General features: G+C 39.7%; 2 protein-coding genes across 7 annotated transcripts in view; one reads left to right on the top strand and one right to left on the bottom strand.

Moving 5' to 3' along the window:
* Window positions 1-18520, top strand: part of LOC144500377 (uncharacterized) — a 417466-nt gene that overhangs the window by 85540 nt on the left and 313406 nt on the right. The gene's annotated exons all lie outside the window — the stretch shown is intronic.
* Window positions 1-18520, bottom strand: part of sufu (suppressor of fused homolog (Drosophila)) — a 138385-nt gene that overhangs the window by 21034 nt on the left and 98831 nt on the right. For 3 of the 6 annotated variants that reach the window (XM_078223127.1, XM_078223132.1, XM_078223131.1), the window contains 2 exons: window positions 10048-10092; window positions 2668-2802 (listed from right to left, as the gene is read on the bottom strand). In XM_078223127.1, coding sequence (XP_078079253.1) covers window positions 2668-2802; window positions 10048-10092 — 180 coding nt within the window. The remainder of the gene's footprint in view (window positions 1-2667; window positions 2803-10047; window positions 10093-18520) is intronic. The other 3 variants (XM_078223130.1, XM_078223133.1, XM_078223128.1) reach the window with 2 other exon arrangements.

Below are 18520 nucleotides of genomic sequence, written 5' to 3' on the forward strand. Positions count from 1 at the left end.
AAGGAAGATCTTCCAGACACTGCCAAAAGCAGAAAAGCAGAACAACGGAGTAAAGAAGAGCACACAAGTCCCAGAGACTAAGGAACAGATAATTCTAGCAACCAGGGAACAAAAGAGAAGTCTCAGTAAGATTGAAGTCAAAGGGATAAACGGAACTGGAAATTCAACAAGATATCATTCTCTTAAGTTAAAAAAAGGGGGTAGGAAAGGCTTTCAGTTACAGACAGATCTGGAAGGTTCAGACCAGATGAAGTTAGCCCACAAGAAGCCACACACCTGAAGTAATCCGAAGGTTGATGATCTTAGTACAACATGTGAAGCAGTGATGTTCTGTTGGAGTGGGTGGATACCTGAGAGATTGTGTGGAAGCTTGAATGCACATGGCAATTCCAGGTAGAGGACTACCAATAGGAGAGACTGAAATCCTGGAAGTTGATCTGTGGTGAAGCATCTGAGAGAAAGCATTTAACACAAGCATTTTTGGGAGAAGATTTTAAGACCTATCTTTTCGAGAGTGGAATTTGGGAAGCATCTGGGGGCATTTGATGAAAAACTCTCAGAAGTGATATTAGGTGGTGTCAGTTGGTTTATAGGGACTACGTACTTGCGAAGAAAAATGAAGTGCAAGATATATTCCGTAACTTGTATCATCCTTAAAAATGTATACATTTGTGAAGATATAAGTGGAGTGAAGGGGTATAATATTATAGTCAAACTTTTCATGTTTAATAAATTATCTTTTTTCTGGTGTTAAAAGGTCCTATGACTCTGTTCATCCACGTTTAAAAAAAAGTAGAAGTCATGTTTATTGAGCCAGGGTTCCATTCTGGGACCTTTCCATCCAGTAGTAACATCAGCTGGGATCGTAACCATTTCTAATGAGCCTTTATAGCTCTTGAAGTGAAGGGATGGGTTATCAAGGGGTTTAGTGAAGTGAAAACAAAAGCATAAAGTAGAAAAAACTGTGCTTTGCTTAGCAATATGGGTTCAGAGAAAAGTGAGAAGGGTTGTGGATACAAGAGCATGCAGGCAGGAAATGTAAAACTCTTCAGGAAGAAATCCTGTAGACTGCTGGGGAACTGAGTTTAGGAAACTAATGCATTTATTTTGAAGCTAAAGTAATGATGAATCTAGAGTTTTTTTTGGGTGTCTCAAGGAGAGATACCAATTGAGGAAGAGCAGATGTTCAGTGTCCGCCGGAAGGAAACTGTTTGAAACTGAGCCAGCCCAAGCCTTGGTTTTGAGATAGTGGTAAATCTTCACTGGGGATTTAGTGTCTGTACAAGTATTGCTGGGATAAAAGGAACAGCTTGAGATGAATCAGTTTTCATTATTTGTATTGAAATCGTTCCAACCTTCATGTATTACAGTTTATTTTTCTTGTTTAATAAATGTTTTATTCTGTGTGTTAAAAGCATATTGGCAGATTTCTTGTGAATGTGTTCAGTAACTGTTGCTCATCAGTTTTCTAAAGCAAAACAAGGTTAGGATCTACCAAGCCAGGTTTTACTCTGGGATCTGACTTGTTCAGTATCAGTTGGGGTCACAATAGTATGCATAGCTATTAAAATTCTTACTTAATTTTGAGAATAATGCAGAAAAATGACTTGGGTCAATGGATACCCAAAAGAGCAGAACCTTCATGGATTTTGTGGAATTATGGCTTGCATGTAAATATTTTGAAAATCCCATTAAAATGCAATGAAGCAAGACTGTGCCATAACATGCCAGACAAACATTATATCAAACTGTTAACACTTTTAAAATAGGGAAGAAACTAATCTCATAACAAAATGCTCATAATATATTAACCTTCGTGATTTTGATTCTTATAATTCTTGCATTTCAAAATGAAATCTGAATTAATATCAAGTTTACCTCTTTGTAATTATGCCTAATTACCTTATCTCGCTTCCTCCCCAAATAACATAAAGTTAATAATCATCCAGTGGTTATCAGCAAATTGTAGTGTGTTTTTTAAAATAAATTTATACCACAATTAATATTTTGTAAAAGAGTAGCAGAGACACCAATAAATCTTCTAATCCATTATATAAAAGGAAGTACTAAGACTAATTAAAGGGATTCTCTATTGTTTAACTGAAAGATAGAATGTGTGTTAGTGACTTTGTGGAGTAGTATATTAGTCTAATTACTGTCCTGTAAAAATAAATATGAAAAATGCTGGAAAACAAAATTGGTAGCTAACAGAAAAAGAACAGATAATGTGTTGGGAGTTGTGAGAAAAGATCATAAAGTGAAACATTAATCTCTTTCAGATGATGATCTGCTGTGCACTTCCAGTGCTTGAGCATGACTTTTTTCCCCACTTATGCCTTGTAAATACCATTAACTTTCCCTTTTATGTTGCTGGACTGTCCCTATGCAACATACCTTGTCGGAGTTCAAACAAATTGAAAAATCTTTGCGTAGTTACTCTACAAATAGTTATTAGAGTGAGTGGTCCTCCAATTTTCCCAGCCTGTGGGAAAATACATTGTTTGAGCCTCAGCATGGCTGACATTGAGAACTAATGTTTCAGCACACTTTGTTTGCATTTTACTACTCGTGTTTAATTCAGATATTTCCTTTGATCCTGCTCATTACTAGATCAAATAAGATTAAGTATCATTTTATGGATTTCAGATTTTTCATAAAACTGTTCACCTCAGTGACAGTGGAATAAGAGTTCCAGATTCCTGGTTGAATTTAAGATGTACACTCTCCAGCTGCCTGGTGCGGATCAATTCATGAGGAACAATAGCAGCAGAACTTTCACTTTCCAAACTATCTTTCCTAGTCCTAGAAAACAGAACAGGGAAACAAATTAAATTTCAATGGAAAGGTTTTGAGTTAAAAAAGAAACAAAAATGAAAAACTAATTTCAATCTGCTATAAGTCTACACTTTGAATGGAGTCAATTACAGGGTTTTGACATGAATTCAGTGGTAGGCGGCCAGGAACAATGACTCACTAAAATGAGAAGTGTGTAGACTACAATACTGTGAATATCATCTCCATATAACCAAGCTCTGTCCAGAAGTTCTCACCAAGAGCAGCTGCAGTACAGAATACTGTACTGTTTAATGTGGTGTATGAATATTAAACTTTATCCAAAAAAAGCACATATTCTGAGATATAATTATGGTGACAAATGCATAAATTTCTCACGTCTCTTGGGTAACATTTTTCTGCTAGGTATTTTAGATCGAATTACGCTAAACCAAATCTAAAGTTTTCAGCTAAAGTCTCACTTGTTACCAACAGGCTCTTTTCACATTTGCAGAAATTAGAGTCTGGAATCAGTATCAATAATCAACCCAACTATCAATTGGATTATGAAAGTTTATGTAGAATATCACAATGACTCAAATACAAAAATGTGCTTTAGATGCTGTGTTAAATGCTTGAAGTGTCATCCATGAATTAACTTATTCCTATTTTTGCATAAACAGGGGTGGAGGGGGGAAAACAAAAAAGAGGACGGGGCAGAACAAAAATTGTTCAGTTTAACAACTGATTTGCCAACCTAAACCGAATAATCTCTTCCACACAGATAACAGTGGGAGAAGACATGGTATGCAGGTTACTTATTGCACTCAATTTTTAGTTAATTATATTGTTCTTTATGGAAGATTGTTATAATTTTCAGGCAGAAGCGCAAATGAAAAATCAGCTGCATGTGCAAGTTGAATTCAGGATTGCAATAAAATGAGTCAGGCAAGTCTAAAATAAATCATTCATAGTGCACATTTTGAAAACCCGTGTAACTATTTTTAAGAGGCACTAATGCTCCACTCAAGAATAGTTGGTCCCAAACATTCTATTTAAAAAATTGAATTGTGTATTTACTTTTACCACAAACTGACTGCTATACCTTCCTATTTAAGTCTGTGGTCTTGTTATTATTTTCTCCCTATGCTCCTTCTGAAAGAACCATTTCCTCTGGTACCTGACTCAAATGAACATTTGTGTGTTTGACATTGGAACCACTAGGCTGTTTGAGTACGAGAAGCATTAGCCACATAAATTCTATCCCCAACATGTAGTTTAAGCAGGTTCAGCTGGGTATGGACTTACAGCAGCAACCTTGCCCGATATTTCTCGTTCTAACCTGGGCAGATTTGTGTATTGGGGGGGGGGGGGGGGGGGGGAGGGAGAGAGATAGTTAAAAATTTGAGCAGACAAACATGGAACGGATGGATTTGAAGTCAGGAACAAAGATACAGGAACAAATGTGTTTGAGCGATTTGACATGAATGAGGCCTATAGTATAACAGTTGAATGTAGGACATTTTAAATGCAAGGTGGAGATTGGGTGTTCTGTAAAGACGAACATGGAAAATGTGTTGAGGGGCGACAAAGGTATACATGTACGGTTCAGCAAGATAGGCAGGATTGGAGAAGGACAATGTTTTGGGTGACGGATTGGCAGAGTTTGGAATAAAGCTCAGGGTCAAGGAGCGCAGAGGTTATAATACCCTCAGGTTGCACTGAGTTAGCAACTACACATAGTTCTGCTCAGGCTGAATGGATGACTTTGGTCTTGCTCATTCACAACCTGGTTCCTGTCCAATAGCAGGACAATCAAAGGTAGTACTGGAGACATCAGATACACATGAAAGCAGACAATAGCCTTGTGAGAGTTGGGGGAGGGAGAGAGAGCAAGAATCAATTAAATTATTTAAAACATGCTGAGCCTCATTGGTAAATGTTATAGTATCTGGACCAATATTCGAAACGAGGATCTGCAAAGTGAAGATAAAAGCATATTAAATACTGTGTCCTAGCTGATTGTTAAATTCACCAATGAGTAAAAATCCAGAGTTGCAAAACTTTAATTATGCTGTCAATTTGAATTGAAACACCCTACATCTATGAAACATTACATATATCATTCGTAATTGAGCTGAGGGGGAAATAAGTAGGTAAGTCATGTGGATTCTGTTTCCATGGTATCCAGGAAAATCAACATATTAAATCAATGAGCAGAAATTTGCTTTGCTTATTTATTGCTGGTGTAATAAATAATTACTTGAGTTTGGTAAGCAAAAGTAGCAAAAATGCTGATAATACCATGATCCACCATGACTTAAAATTATGCACCATGATACATGCTACTTTTAGAAGACAAAATACAAATGAAGCCTATTTTCTCAAATGACATGTGCATCAAATACACAATTCTATTTATCAAAAGATATCTGAGCAGTGATTGATTACCACATTTGGGAGTTATAGCCACTCACTTCATCAGTCAGCAAGATTTTTGAGTTGTTTTAAGAATTATTATATGCTTGATTAATCTTGCAAACTCCTCTTTACTTACATCTGTGGGCTTGTGCCAAAATTGGGGGAACTGCCCCACAGTCAAGACAAGTAACAGCCTGAAATAAACCATACTCATGGCACCATATCTTACACAGCCAATATGTCAGACACCTCCATCACCATCCCTGGATAAGTCCTGGCAGATCCAGCAAATGCAGCACATATTTCAGCACACTGCTATATAGACGGGAGGAAGTTGCCTTGCGAGTCTCCAACATTGACTCCAGACCCATCATAAAGTCAAGAGTAGGATGCTCATTGATGAAGGCAGTGTTTTGTACTATTTGTGACTCCTCAGATCTGAAGCAGTGTGTGTTCACGTGCAGCAAGATCTGGACAAATTCAGGGCTGATAAGTAACAACAGCAATTGTTAAATTGTCAGAATGGAAGCAGGTATCACAGGACTTATTTGGACCCTGTTGTTGTTAATTCAAATAAAAAGTAACTAAACTTGAGTCGAACAATGACCATCTCCTCATGACATTTAGCAGCATTACCTTTGCTTAATCTCCCACTGTCAGCATCCTCGGTGCTCCCACTGACCAGAAACTGAACTGGGCCCACCTTATAAATACTGTGGCTACAAGAGCAGGTCAGAGGCTGGGAATGCTATCACAAGGAACTCATCACCATCTAAACTCCCCAAAGTCTATCCATCATCTACAAGGCACAAGTGAGAAGTGCGACTGAACACTCTCCATTCCCTCCACTACTAACACACAGTTGCAGAAGTGTATACCATATACAAGATGCAATGCAGCACCTCACCAAGGCGCAACAGCATTTTCCAAACCTTCTAACAGGTGCATGGGAACACCATCACCTGAAAGTTCCCTACCAAACCACATACGATCCTCACCTAAAACTATATCATCATTCTTTCGCTGTCACAGGATCAAAATCCTGAAACTCCATTCCATAAAAGAAAAACATATACAGGACATAAGGAAAACACCAAAATCCCTCTTTCATATCATAAAATTCCAGAGAACTACCAATTCCAGCATGGGTGATTTTGCTTGGCTTTAGATTCTAAAGTATCTTAGTAACTGAAAATGTAACAAATTAGAAGAATTAATGAAGAACAGAGGGAATACCATGTGGGAAAACAAATTGCAAGGAAAACCACATTTTAGTACACTTAGCATCTCAGGATGTTGAGATGGAAATCTACCATACTATGGAGCAGCTGAACATTGATCCACATTGTGAAAGTTTTCATACAATAATAGAAACCACCACTCGAGCTATCCTATATCTGGAAGAAGGGAACAGGGCAAGCCAAGAACATTCAACTGGGGCCATTCTTGGGCAGGGCTCCCTAGTGGGGTGGTACACTGGTTAGCACTGCTGCCTCACAGTACCAGGGCCGGGGTTCAATTCCCAGCTTGGGCCACTGTCTGTTCGGAGTCTGCACGTTCTCCCGGTGTCTGTGTGGGTTTCCTCCAGGTGCTCCAGTTTCCTCCCACAGTCTGAAAGATGTGCTGATTAGATGCATTGGCCATGCTAAATTCTCCCTCAGTGCCCTCAAACAGGCGCCGGAGTGTGGCGACTAGGGGATTTTCACAGTAACTTCATTTCAGTGTTAATGTAAGCCTACTTGTGACATAATAAAATATACTTTAAAACTTTAGTTTAAACCATAATCCAAAACAAGAAATTTATGCTAAAAATCTGTAAAACATAGGTTAAGCCTCAGTTGGAGAATTGTGTTCAATTCTGGGCACCACACTTTAGAGGAATGTCAAGGCCTAAGAGACAATGCAAAAAAGAATTACTAGAATGGTCCTGGGATGAAGAACAGGGGTTATTCTCCTTACAGCAGATAAAAGTTAAAAGGAGATTTTGATAGGGGTGTTTTCTTGTGACAGAGGGTGCGGGAGCCAGAGGACATAGATATAAGGTGATAGACAAAATAACTAGGTGACATGAAGAAACTTCTTTATACAACAATTTGTGATCTGGAATGCACTGCCTAAAAAGGCAGTAGAAATTGCTTCAATTTCCACTTTTAACATGGAATAGGATAAATACTTAATGGGAAAAAAACTGCAGGGCCAGTCAGGGACAAGTGGGACACATTGGATAGCATTAATAAACAAGTGACTTCTTTACATGCAGCATCAAGTCTATGTTCCAAATGAATCTACATCATTTGGGCTTGTGTTGTGAGCTTGAAATTACCAGTTGCGATTCTCCCATTGCAACCCACAAATTTTCTGCCAGGTTGGGTCGGGCAATGCGCATGCCGGCCATTTGGCGGGATTTGCGCATTCGTTCCCAACACATGCACGTCTCCCAGAGCTGGAAAACAGTCGCAGTCGGGACCGCGCTGGAAACTGGTGGGAAGAGAGGCAAGTGATTTAAATATTTTTTTAAATGTATTTTAAATCGATTTTACATGTGATTATTGGGCCCGGCACGGACCTTGCCGAGCCCGATAGCATCTCCCATCCCACCAGGAATATTTCACTCCGGCAGGGTTTAGAGTAGCTCCCCACTTTGGGGAACTAGCAAGACCCCCTGCCGGAGTGAAGGGGGAGGCAATTGGGGCCCCCCCAGGGGGTCGGACGGCAGGAAAGTGGTGCCCCCTGGGCATGGGCACCCTGACAGTGCCAGCCTGTGCCACCTGGCACTGCCCAAGGGGCAAAGTGCCCATGCTCCGGGGGCACCTTGGCACTGCCCATTGGACAACAGGCAGTGCCAAGTGGGCAGGGCCTATTGTGGCTGGGACCTAGGGGGTAATTTGGGGGGGGGGGGGGGGGGGGGGGGGGGGTGGGGAGGGGGGGTGGTCCTGCTGCCACTCTGCATGGGGATCGGTCTGGGCTGGAGAGAGGTCAACGATCAGGGCAGGCTGGGGAGGGTGGGGGGATATTGCCACTGCTGGGTGTGGGGGGCTGGACATCGGGGCGCTCCGGGACGGAGGAAAGGGGTCAGGGCTGGCCCGGGAATTGTGGTGGGGGCCGCGATCGGGCCACTGGGGGGGGGGGGGGACGACACACGACAGCACTGTGGAAGTCCTGGGCTGGCCAGCAAACGGGGAGACTGACAGATCGGGGCCACTGCGCATGCGCAGAGTTCCGGAGCTGTCAGACTCTGGCGTGAATAGGCCTCGCCCCCTGGGTTTTTAATGATATTCACGAATGGGACCTCTGCATTGCACAGATGGGGAGATTCGGGTCTGAAGTTGCTCTGAAAAACAGTCATGATCTAGACCAGTTTTCTCGCCAATTCAGCACTTTTTGGGAGAATCGTCCCCTACATTTCTAATTCAACTTTGCGGGTAATAAATTACATTTTCAAGCTTGCTCTTCAAAAAGAGACATGAAGAAATGTCTCATCTCATACGTTCAGCTCAGTTACAAATACGAACATAGGAACACAAGAAATAAACATAGAAGTAGGCCATCATATAATTAGGACCAGTGAAGAGAGTTTTTTTTCTCCCCAATTCTATTTCCTTCAAGTTGCCACTCAAGATATGAATGCAGTTGGAGTGCTGCAGGTTATCTGATGGTGTAGCAGCATCACTTAATTTTCCAATGCACTAAGCCTGACAAAAACTACAATTCACTTTCCTAAGCCATGGAAACGGAGTAAAGTGCAGCATTCCATTTCTATAATTACTTATCAGCTTACTCAGTGAAAACCAGGAATCAAAACAGGGACATTCTTGGTCTGTTTGATTCCATTGCAAAACATCTTTTCTTTCTCTGATGGAATCTTGCAGTGATACACTTGAGTACTAGCAAATTAAAACATAAATCAGTCAAAGTTTAAAAACAGCTGTAAAAATACTGAACTTACCTTTATTCGCGCACAAAGTTATAAAGGAACAGTTAAAGAAAACTAAGGGTGCCACAACAACTGAATTATAACAAGTATTTTTTATTTCTAGCTCAGAGCAATCATTTTAGCTTTCCATCCCCGGCCATGCTAAGTTCTCCCTCAGTGTACCCGAACAGGTGCCGGAGTGTGATGACGAGGGGATTTTCACAGTAACTTCAATGCAATGTAAATGTAAGCCTACTTGTGACACTAATAAATAAACTTAAACTTAAAACAATGAAATAATAAAGCAAACATCATACTTGGCAATTTAAAAAAAAAATGGTATGGAAACAGTTTGTATTCCTAACCTAAATATACAATTATACAGCAAGTATTAGCAACTTCATATGGTATTCATGTGCTGTGGATAAATAGCCACTATTGTATTTCACGAAAAGTCTATTCAAATTATTTCTAAGAAGCTGTCATCAGTCAGATGGCATTTACAGAATGAGCACAAACTATATAGCAAGAAATCCAATTTTGCAAACAGAACCAATGAAACACTGACTGCACCAAAAATACAAGTGAATTCAATGTGCCGACTTGTCAACTGCAGTAACGTATGATGTGATAGATTAGCTAGCATTTTGCTATTTCTAATTCAACTTTGCGGCTAATAATCATAATCTATGAAAAATATAAAAATACTACATAATAATTTTAAAATGTGTTCCTTATCAGCTTAGTAATGTTGCATTCTTACAAGGACGTACATGTGCCCTACAAAAAACAGATTTGAAAATTCTCAATTTAGTAGAATTCATTTTAGCTAGGATTTATACAGTCACAAGAGACAGGAATTCTTATAGAAGTACAATCTGGGCTTCACAAACCCATAGAGACTGGGAAGGGGTAAGATGAACTATGCATTATATTCTTACCTTTCAGTCTGCTTGCTCTGGAAATGGCCCACTGATTGCACTAGTCTATGGAGAAATTATGGGTAGATTTGTACCAAAAATATCACAATCATAATTTAAAAACAAATCTACTCAGATACACAGGCAGAATTAATCTTTGATCCGAGATCTTTCTGACTTGGTATTTTCAATTTGGCTTTGCTCTGTAGATTTGACTGCCAAAACATTACCAGGGATTAAAATACTTCCTAATTTTGTTCTTAATATTATTTGAACTTAGATAGCCATAAATCCTGGAAGAAAGAAAGGAAAAGGATAAAAAAAAACATAGTTCATGCAGTGCAATATTTACTTTACAGAACTGTTAAATGAAATGTTGAGTGTATGGTAAATTCCAAGACACCATTAGGTACATATACTGCCATATATATCTAACACAAGTAAAAAAATTTTTTAAATGCTTCAACATCCAGCAACAATTTGTGGGAGAAGTTCTCATTTCACTTGAGGTTAATTGAGGTCATTAGTATATCAAAAAGCTTTTAAGGAAATTGAGAGCAATATATTTCTACAGATTTCTGAGGCACCCTCACCTCCAGCACGTCAAATTTCTTTCTCTACAACTTTTAAAACAAATATTTTAATATATTCTCAATCTCCCTTCCCAATAAACTGCGTTCACAAATAAATAATATAACCTGAACCACACACACCGACATCCCCATCCTTTCAAAATTCTGCATAGTTTAGAGATTACTTTAAAGTTCAATAAATGAGAAGTGCTAAGGTTGGAATTCTCAGGGTAATGGATAAACCAAATGCAGCATGATCTTAAATTGTGACAATCAATATTTGTCAAAGTTTCAGAATACTAACATTTTCATGTTTGATTATAATATACATCTAATCCACAATATTAGTTAGTCGCCATATGAATCATATATAGTCCTTGCTCTTCCTGATATACATTAATGACTAGAATTTGGTGTACAGGGCACAATTTCAAAATTTGTGGATGATCCTAAACTTGGAAGCATTGCGAACAGTATGGAGGGTAGTATAGAACTTCAAAAGTACATAGGTTGATGGAATATGCAGAAAAGTGACAAGTTAAATTTAATGCAGAGAAATGTGAAGTTACTCAAAGGAGCAGAAGCGCCAGGGTGCATATGTGTGTATGCCACTGAAGGCATAGGACAGGTCCAAAGAATGATTAACAAAGCATACAGCATCCTAAACTTTGTTAACAGGGGCATATAGTACAAAAGCAAGGAGGTTATGTTAAGCTTGTATGAAACACTGGTCCAACCTCAACTGGAGTACTGCGCTTAGTCTGGGGTGTCACACTTTAAGAAAGATGCGAAGGCATGAGAGAGAATGCAGAAAAGATTCACAAAAATGTTTCCAGGGAGGAGGAACTTCAATTACAAAGAGAGGTTGGAACTGTTTTGGAGAAGAGGAGGTTGATAGAGACTTACGAAATCATGAGGTATCTAGACAGTATAGATAGGGAAAAACTATTCAAGAACAAGAGGGCACAAATATAAGGTGGTCAGCAAAAGAAGCAATGCAGTGAGTAGTTGGGATCTGGAATGCATTGGCTGTGAGTATGGTTCAATAAATGCATTTGAGGGGGAATTGGAGTATTATCTAAAAAGAATGAATGCGCAGGGGAGTGACACTAGGTAAATTGCTCCTTTGGAGAACTAGCAGAGACACAATGGGCTGAACAGCCTTCTTTTGTGCTCACCACAGTCTGTAAATGTCATGTGTACTGAAGTCAATCTCTTATAATTATAGTAATTATAGGGTAATTATAGGCCGGTGAGCTTGACGTCCGTGGTGGGGAAGTTGTTGGAGAAGATTCTTAGAGATAGGATGTATGCGCATTTAGCAAGGAATAAACTCATTAACGATAGTCAGCATGGTTTTGTGAGAGGGAGGTCATGCCTCACTAACCTGGTGGAGTCTTTTGAAGAAGTGACCAGAATGGTTGACGAGGGAAGGGCCGTGGATGTCGTCTATATGGACTTCAGTAAAGCGTTTGACAAAGTCCCTCATGGTAGGCTGGTGAAAAAGGTTGGATCTCATGGGATAAAGGGGGAGGTGGCTAGATGGGTGGAGAACTGGCTTGGTCACAGAAGATAGAGGGTGGTAGTGGAAGGGTCTTTTTCCGGCTGGAGGCCTGTGACTAGTGGTGTTCATGATGTGGAGATGCCGGCGTTGGACTGGGGTAAACACAGTAAGAAGTTTAACAACACCAGGTTAAAGTCCAACAGGTTTATTTGGTAGCAAAAGCCACACAAGCTTTCGGAGCTGCAAGCCCCTTCTTCAGGCGAGTGGGAATTCTGTTCACAAACAGAGCATATAAAGACACAAACTCAATTTACATGAATAATGGTTGGTATGCGAATACTAGTGGTGTTCCGCAGGGCTCTGTATTGGGACCTCTGCTGTTTGTGATTTATATAAATGATCTGGAAGAAGGTGTAACTGGGGTGATCAGTAAGTTTGCGGACGACACAAAATTGGCAGGACTTGCAGATAGTGAGGAGCATTGTCAGAAGCTACAGAAGGATATAGATAGGCTGGAAATTTGGACAAAGAAATGGCAGATGGAGTTCAATCCTGATAAATGCGAAGTGATGCATTTTGGTAGAAATAATGTAGGGAGGAGCTATACGATAAATGGCAGAACCATAAAGGGTGTAGATACGCAGAGGGACCTGGGTGTGCAAGTCCACAGATCCTTGAAGGTGACGTCACAGGTGGAGAAGGTGGTGAAGGCATATGGCATGCTTGCCTTTATAGGACGGGGCATAGAGTATAACAGTTGGGGTCTGATGTTGCAGATGTATAGAACGTTGGTTCGGCCGCATTTGGAATACTGCGTCCAGTTCTGGTCGTCACACTACCAGAAGGACGTGGAGGCTTTGGACAGAGTACAGAGGAGGTTTACTAGGATGTTGCCTGGTATGGAGGGGCTTAGTTATGAGGAGAGATTGGGTAAACTGGGGTTGTTCTCCCTGGAAAGACGGAGGATGAGGGGAGACTTAATAGAGGTGTATAAAATTATGAAAGGCATAGATAGGGTGAACAGTGGGAAGCTTTTCCCCAGGTCGGTGGTGACGTTCACGAGGGGTCATAGGTTCAAGGTGAAGGGGGGGGGGGGGGGTTTAACACCGATATCAGAAGGACATATTTTACACAGAGGGTGGTGGGGGCCTGGAATGCGCTGCCAGGCAAGGTGGTGGAGGCGGACACACTCGGAACGTTTAAGACTTATCTAGACAGCCATATGAATGGAGTGGGAATGGAGGGATACAAAAGAATGGTCTAGTTTGGACCAGGGAGCGGCGTGGGCTTGGAGGGCCGAAGGGCCTGTTCCTGTGCTGTATTGTTCTTTGTTCTTAGTTATATCAAGACAAGAAGATTACTAAACAACTTAATTTACAGAATGCTATGTTACATGGTACTGGTCTCACTTAAAGTCAATGTCGTGGAATATAAAAGGTTTCAGAGGGAGGCAGCTAGTTTTATACAATGGAGTTTTTATTTTCTTCATTTATTCATGAGATGTCGGCAAAGCATATACTGCCCATCCTGAGTTGCCCTTGTACAACTGGTGCTTTGAAGAGCAGTTATGAATCAGTGATGTTGGTATAGGATTGGAGTCGTATTGAGGCCAGACCATGCACAATCAGCCATGTGTTTCGCGTCAACAGCAGCCCACCATTGACCGTATTGATTATTATATAATATTATCACCGTTGATGGGATTTTGTGGTTCCGCTATTGTCAATGGAGTTCCCATTGAATGCACTCCTCGCTGTGGTGAAACCCGCAGTGTGAGTGCATGAACGGCCAGAAAATTCAAGCCAACGGCTTTGATCGTCTCCATGTTTAATTGGAGGAATTTGCAAAATTGCATTTGTTGGCACATTTTGATATTTTATTTATATTTTAAACTAGAATATTACTGTATCATTGTACCATTTGACATATTTAGGAATTATACTGTTGTAATACAAATACAATGTGCAGCAAAGATTCTTAGTGCAACAAGTGTGAGTGCCCCAATCTAAATAATTGCACTTGAGTAACAGTTTAACAATGGTAGCAGTTCATAATAAATTTTAGTAATTTAGTAGCAAAGCTAATACTTAGCCAGCATTTTAAGAAGCAAATTTTAAGAGCCAGATGAGAATACTCGACACCTGACTCCTTTAATATGGAGTATTATCAATTGTCTTTATTATCAATAGTCTTTATCATCAAAATATTAGTATCATCATGGTAAACATTTTTAATCAAAACACCTTTTGAAATTCACTGGCAATCAAATTGGAGGAAAACATGCAGCAATAATTAATACAAACTTAAAAGGAAAAGTAGATGAAGTAACTTCTCCCCTTCAGTTATTTTTTTAAAAAAGCAATTTGCAATTTAATGCAATTTTTGCTCGCTTCATAGAAATCTGCCATTTCTACTCTCTGAACTCATGAGAGAATCACTCAGTCAAGATAATCTATTTACCCAGTCAGCAAGTTGCTACATTCAAGGCCAGAAAGTTCAGTGATCATCCAAGCCTGAAGACATCAAGGAAGCAACACTAGCGAACCTGAAAATCCAATGAGGACTTACAAATAACTGGGGAAACGTACCAACAAATATATCCAAAAAAGGTGGGTTTTTAAGAAAATAAAACCAACTGAGTAAAATAATAAAAATATTCATTCCTCAAGCACTTAAGTTCTTTACTGAGAGGCCATACAAAAACCTCAAGGAAAAATGAACTTTGAAAGCTTTAAGCAAACAAAAACAAACATTTAAGAGGAAAGGAGCTCATGCAAAGACTTCATTTGATTAGTCTGTTGAAAAATATGACCTCTTAACATTCAGAAAGCCAAAGCTTGGCTGGCAAATGTACCGTACAAAAATGACCTGTAACTTCTGAGCTTCCAGGGGATCGTACCCTAAAGATGCATTAGGGAGTTCCCCCTACGGAATCCCCAGGTATGGATTGTCTAGAAAGTTAAAACTATCATTGCACAATTGCATTGCAATCAAAACCATCCAAAAGTACAATGAAAAATGCAAATTTTGGATGGTTCCAAATAGTTGGTAATAGTTCCCCAGGAAAAGTTGGAAGAATTAAAATTGCTTCTAACTCTTGCGGGGGAGCGGCGATAGTCCACGCCCCACCTCCTCTCCCCCTCCCAAACCCAGAGGACTCCCCTGAACATCTAACACCCTGAGCACCCCATTACGACCACCCAAACCCATCCACCAATAAATGACACCACCCTCCTACTGACCACTCAACTCCTAACATCCCCCTCTTTCCACTGACCATCTGCCCTCACCCCTCCCCAATCCTACTCACTTACCTCACAAACCTACCTTCTTCCTGGCCTGAAAGTGTCTGGGTCTTTAAACCTACCTGCTTTAGGACAGTTAGAGCCATTGAAAAAATGGGTGTAGCTTTCTTACCTCTGACTTTCCAGCCCTCAACTGATGGCCACAGGAGCACATTGCCCTACGCAATTCTTGCATCACCTGTGTCAGAAGGCTGGGTGAGAAAGGATCGCCTGGATTTCAAGGTAAGAAGCTAGGAGTGGAGTGGCAATCCAACTCTGATTGCCACTCTGTGGAGGATCAGGCCCAAAATGTTTTGTGAGCAAACATTTGACTAGTTTCAGCCAAATTACAATTCGCCAGCTCAGATAATATTTCTTACAGGACTTCAAAAGATATTCAAGTTGATGCAAATTCAAAAATTAGAAAATTGCTTTAGGTCATTGGAAGTTCAGATAACCAATTCCTGCAATTTTTTTGAACAAGTATCTTCTTTTATTAAGCTCACAATAATCATGTGGTAACTTACTCAAGGCCACACTCAGTCAATCATCAAGTCTACATTCTTCCCATACTTACTGGTTTCCCAAGACAGCTTCCCCATTCAGGATATATTAAGTGTTTTGGAGCACACACCCATTGATATTCAGGCAAGTGGAACTGTTGAGCTAAGTGAATAAAGGCACAGAACACCAACTGGAATCTGGAATTGGATTCTGTCCAAACTAATGGGGTAAATGCCACCTTTCTTGGAAAATTGCATGGGTGCTATACAAAATGAGTTTCTCGAAGCCATATGTCTATAATGCAGAATTACCCATAATGTAGGATAGTCAACCTCAAAAGGATGTCTGATGCATGGATTGTAGCTAGAAGAGAGTAATTTTTCATCACCAGAAAGTTTAATAGCTGCAGCTTTCAGCAGCATTCTCTGGCCCTCGTTTTGATTTGAAAAAGGGAGCAATATAGAACGCAGTGGCTCATAAGCAGCTAAGAGAAGCTGGTTCTAAAATGCTACCTGAATAAGAAAGTGTTCACAAAATACATTTTTATTTGGAATTTGTTTGGGAGCCACAATTTAAAGTGGCATGTTACATCTTGTTAGAGCACACTGCCTTTTTTTTCTCCAATTCTTATATTTCAATTTAAACCTTTCAAAAAAATTGTTTTAGGGAAGGTTTCTCATAGAAAAAATCTAAAAGAACAAATAAGTAATCTATTGCCTGTACTTGGCTGATGTTGCTTTGCAGCCACTAGGGGGTATGTAAGAGTAATGAGAATTGATCTACGCCTTGAATTTCCTCCCTTGACGTAAGCATCTTTTCCAGGCAGCCCTCTACTCCAAAGATAATGAGATCAACATAGTGAAAGAACATCCTACAACAATCTAGCAACAACAGCTATTTATATAGTGCATGTCAAGTTCAAAAGTGCTTCCGAGAAAGGCATATGGAAAATACACAAAAATCCAGAAGTGGAGTGTTCAAAAATTTGATCAATGAAATAAATTGTGAGGAAGTTTTCCAAAGGAGTGAAAAGATAAAGAGGAACTTTCTGAGAGTATGATCCAAGAATTGGAAAATTATACTGCCAGTGGTGTTGATGAAGTCACGGAGTGTGCACAAGAAGTCAAATCAAAGGAACAGAATGTTTAAGGGGAAGGGATATAAAGTTCCATAAAGGTTGCAGAGGTAGGATAAGACAAAGCTAAGTAGAAATTTAAAGATTATTTTTTAAGATTTAAATTTAAGATTTTGAGGGCATGGAGCCAAAGCATGCCAGGGACAAAATACTTGCAGAAGAGGTCTGGTGGACAGAGGTAGTTCAGGAAAATAGTTTGCCAGTTTCCCTGCATTACAACAGTGGCTGCACTTCAAAATTACTTAATTAACAAAAGACATCCTATGGTTGTGAATGGCACTTTATAAATACAAGTCTTTCTTTTCTTAATGTGTTGCTGCATTGAAAATCAATGCAGACCATCCATGGCATTTAATTCAATTTTCTTGCATACAATGCAAGTGGCCCTGTAATCAATGTGGCATACTTTGTAACAGGGTCACTCAAAAAATAATTTTAAAGCACAAAAGGTACCATTTCACCACACCTGTGCCAGCACTTAACAACTACTCTTGGTCCCATTCTCCAGCCTGTTTCTTTTAATTTTTTATTTTCAAATATTTATCCACCTCACTTCTCAAACCAAATCTTCTAGCTGTTTTATTGCAGTTTCTGGTAGGGCATGAAGAAGTTTCTTAAACTTTCATTTTGTTGTTTTGATGACAATCTTAAATTACCCTTTAATTATCAACTCTAATCACTGGAGATAGTTTATTCCCCCATTTACTTTAGAACCATTCATAATTGTAAATATCCATCAGATCTCAACCTAGTGAAAAGTGCTCAAACTCTCTAGTCTCCCCAAAGCCTTTCTATTCCAGTTATCACACTACTAGATCTCTTCCAATATCTTGACATATTTCCCGAAGTATGGCACCCACGTTCAGAGCTAATCACGGATTTATAGGTTAGCATTACCTTTTTCCTTATCCTCAAGTCATAAAAGTTCTTCTAATCATGTAACTGTACATCTCCTGGTTCCCTTTTATTCCTATTAAGTCATTATTTTATGAGAATAGAAGAAATATACTAATGGAGCCCCTCACCTATACCTTAATGAGCTTTCCTCTTCTATTTAATTGAATAAAATCTCTTTAATTACACTTTTACTTGTTTTTGCACACCTAAAATGTATGAATTTTCATGTTCTAAGCTTAATACATACCCTCTTAACTGTTCTAAGTCCCATTTTGCTTCTCCCCTACTTTTTTGTACTGCACTTGACTCTACTATATTCCACTATTTTCAGTGCCCAGGATTCACTTTGCTGGTCTGCTAGATCTGCTAAAGTGCATGACCAGCACTCGAGGACAATATGTATCTCTACTGGACTGAAGGATCAATCTTGGACATTTTGGTGTGAACTATCCACTCAATGGCCAACAGATTCCACTGGACAAACTCTCCTGAAATGCCAGCCGATACACTGCCACTTCTGCCACACTGCCACTATACAGTAAATGGCAGAACCCTTAGGAGTATTGATAGGCAAAGGGATCTGGGTGTACAGGTACAC

This window comes from Mustelus asterias, chromosome 11, assembly GCF_964213995.1.
Source record: "Mustelus asterias chromosome 11, sMusAst1.hap1.1, whole genome shotgun sequence".
NCBI classification, from domain to species: domain Eukaryota; kingdom Metazoa; phylum Chordata; class Chondrichthyes; order Carcharhiniformes; family Triakidae; genus Mustelus; species Mustelus asterias.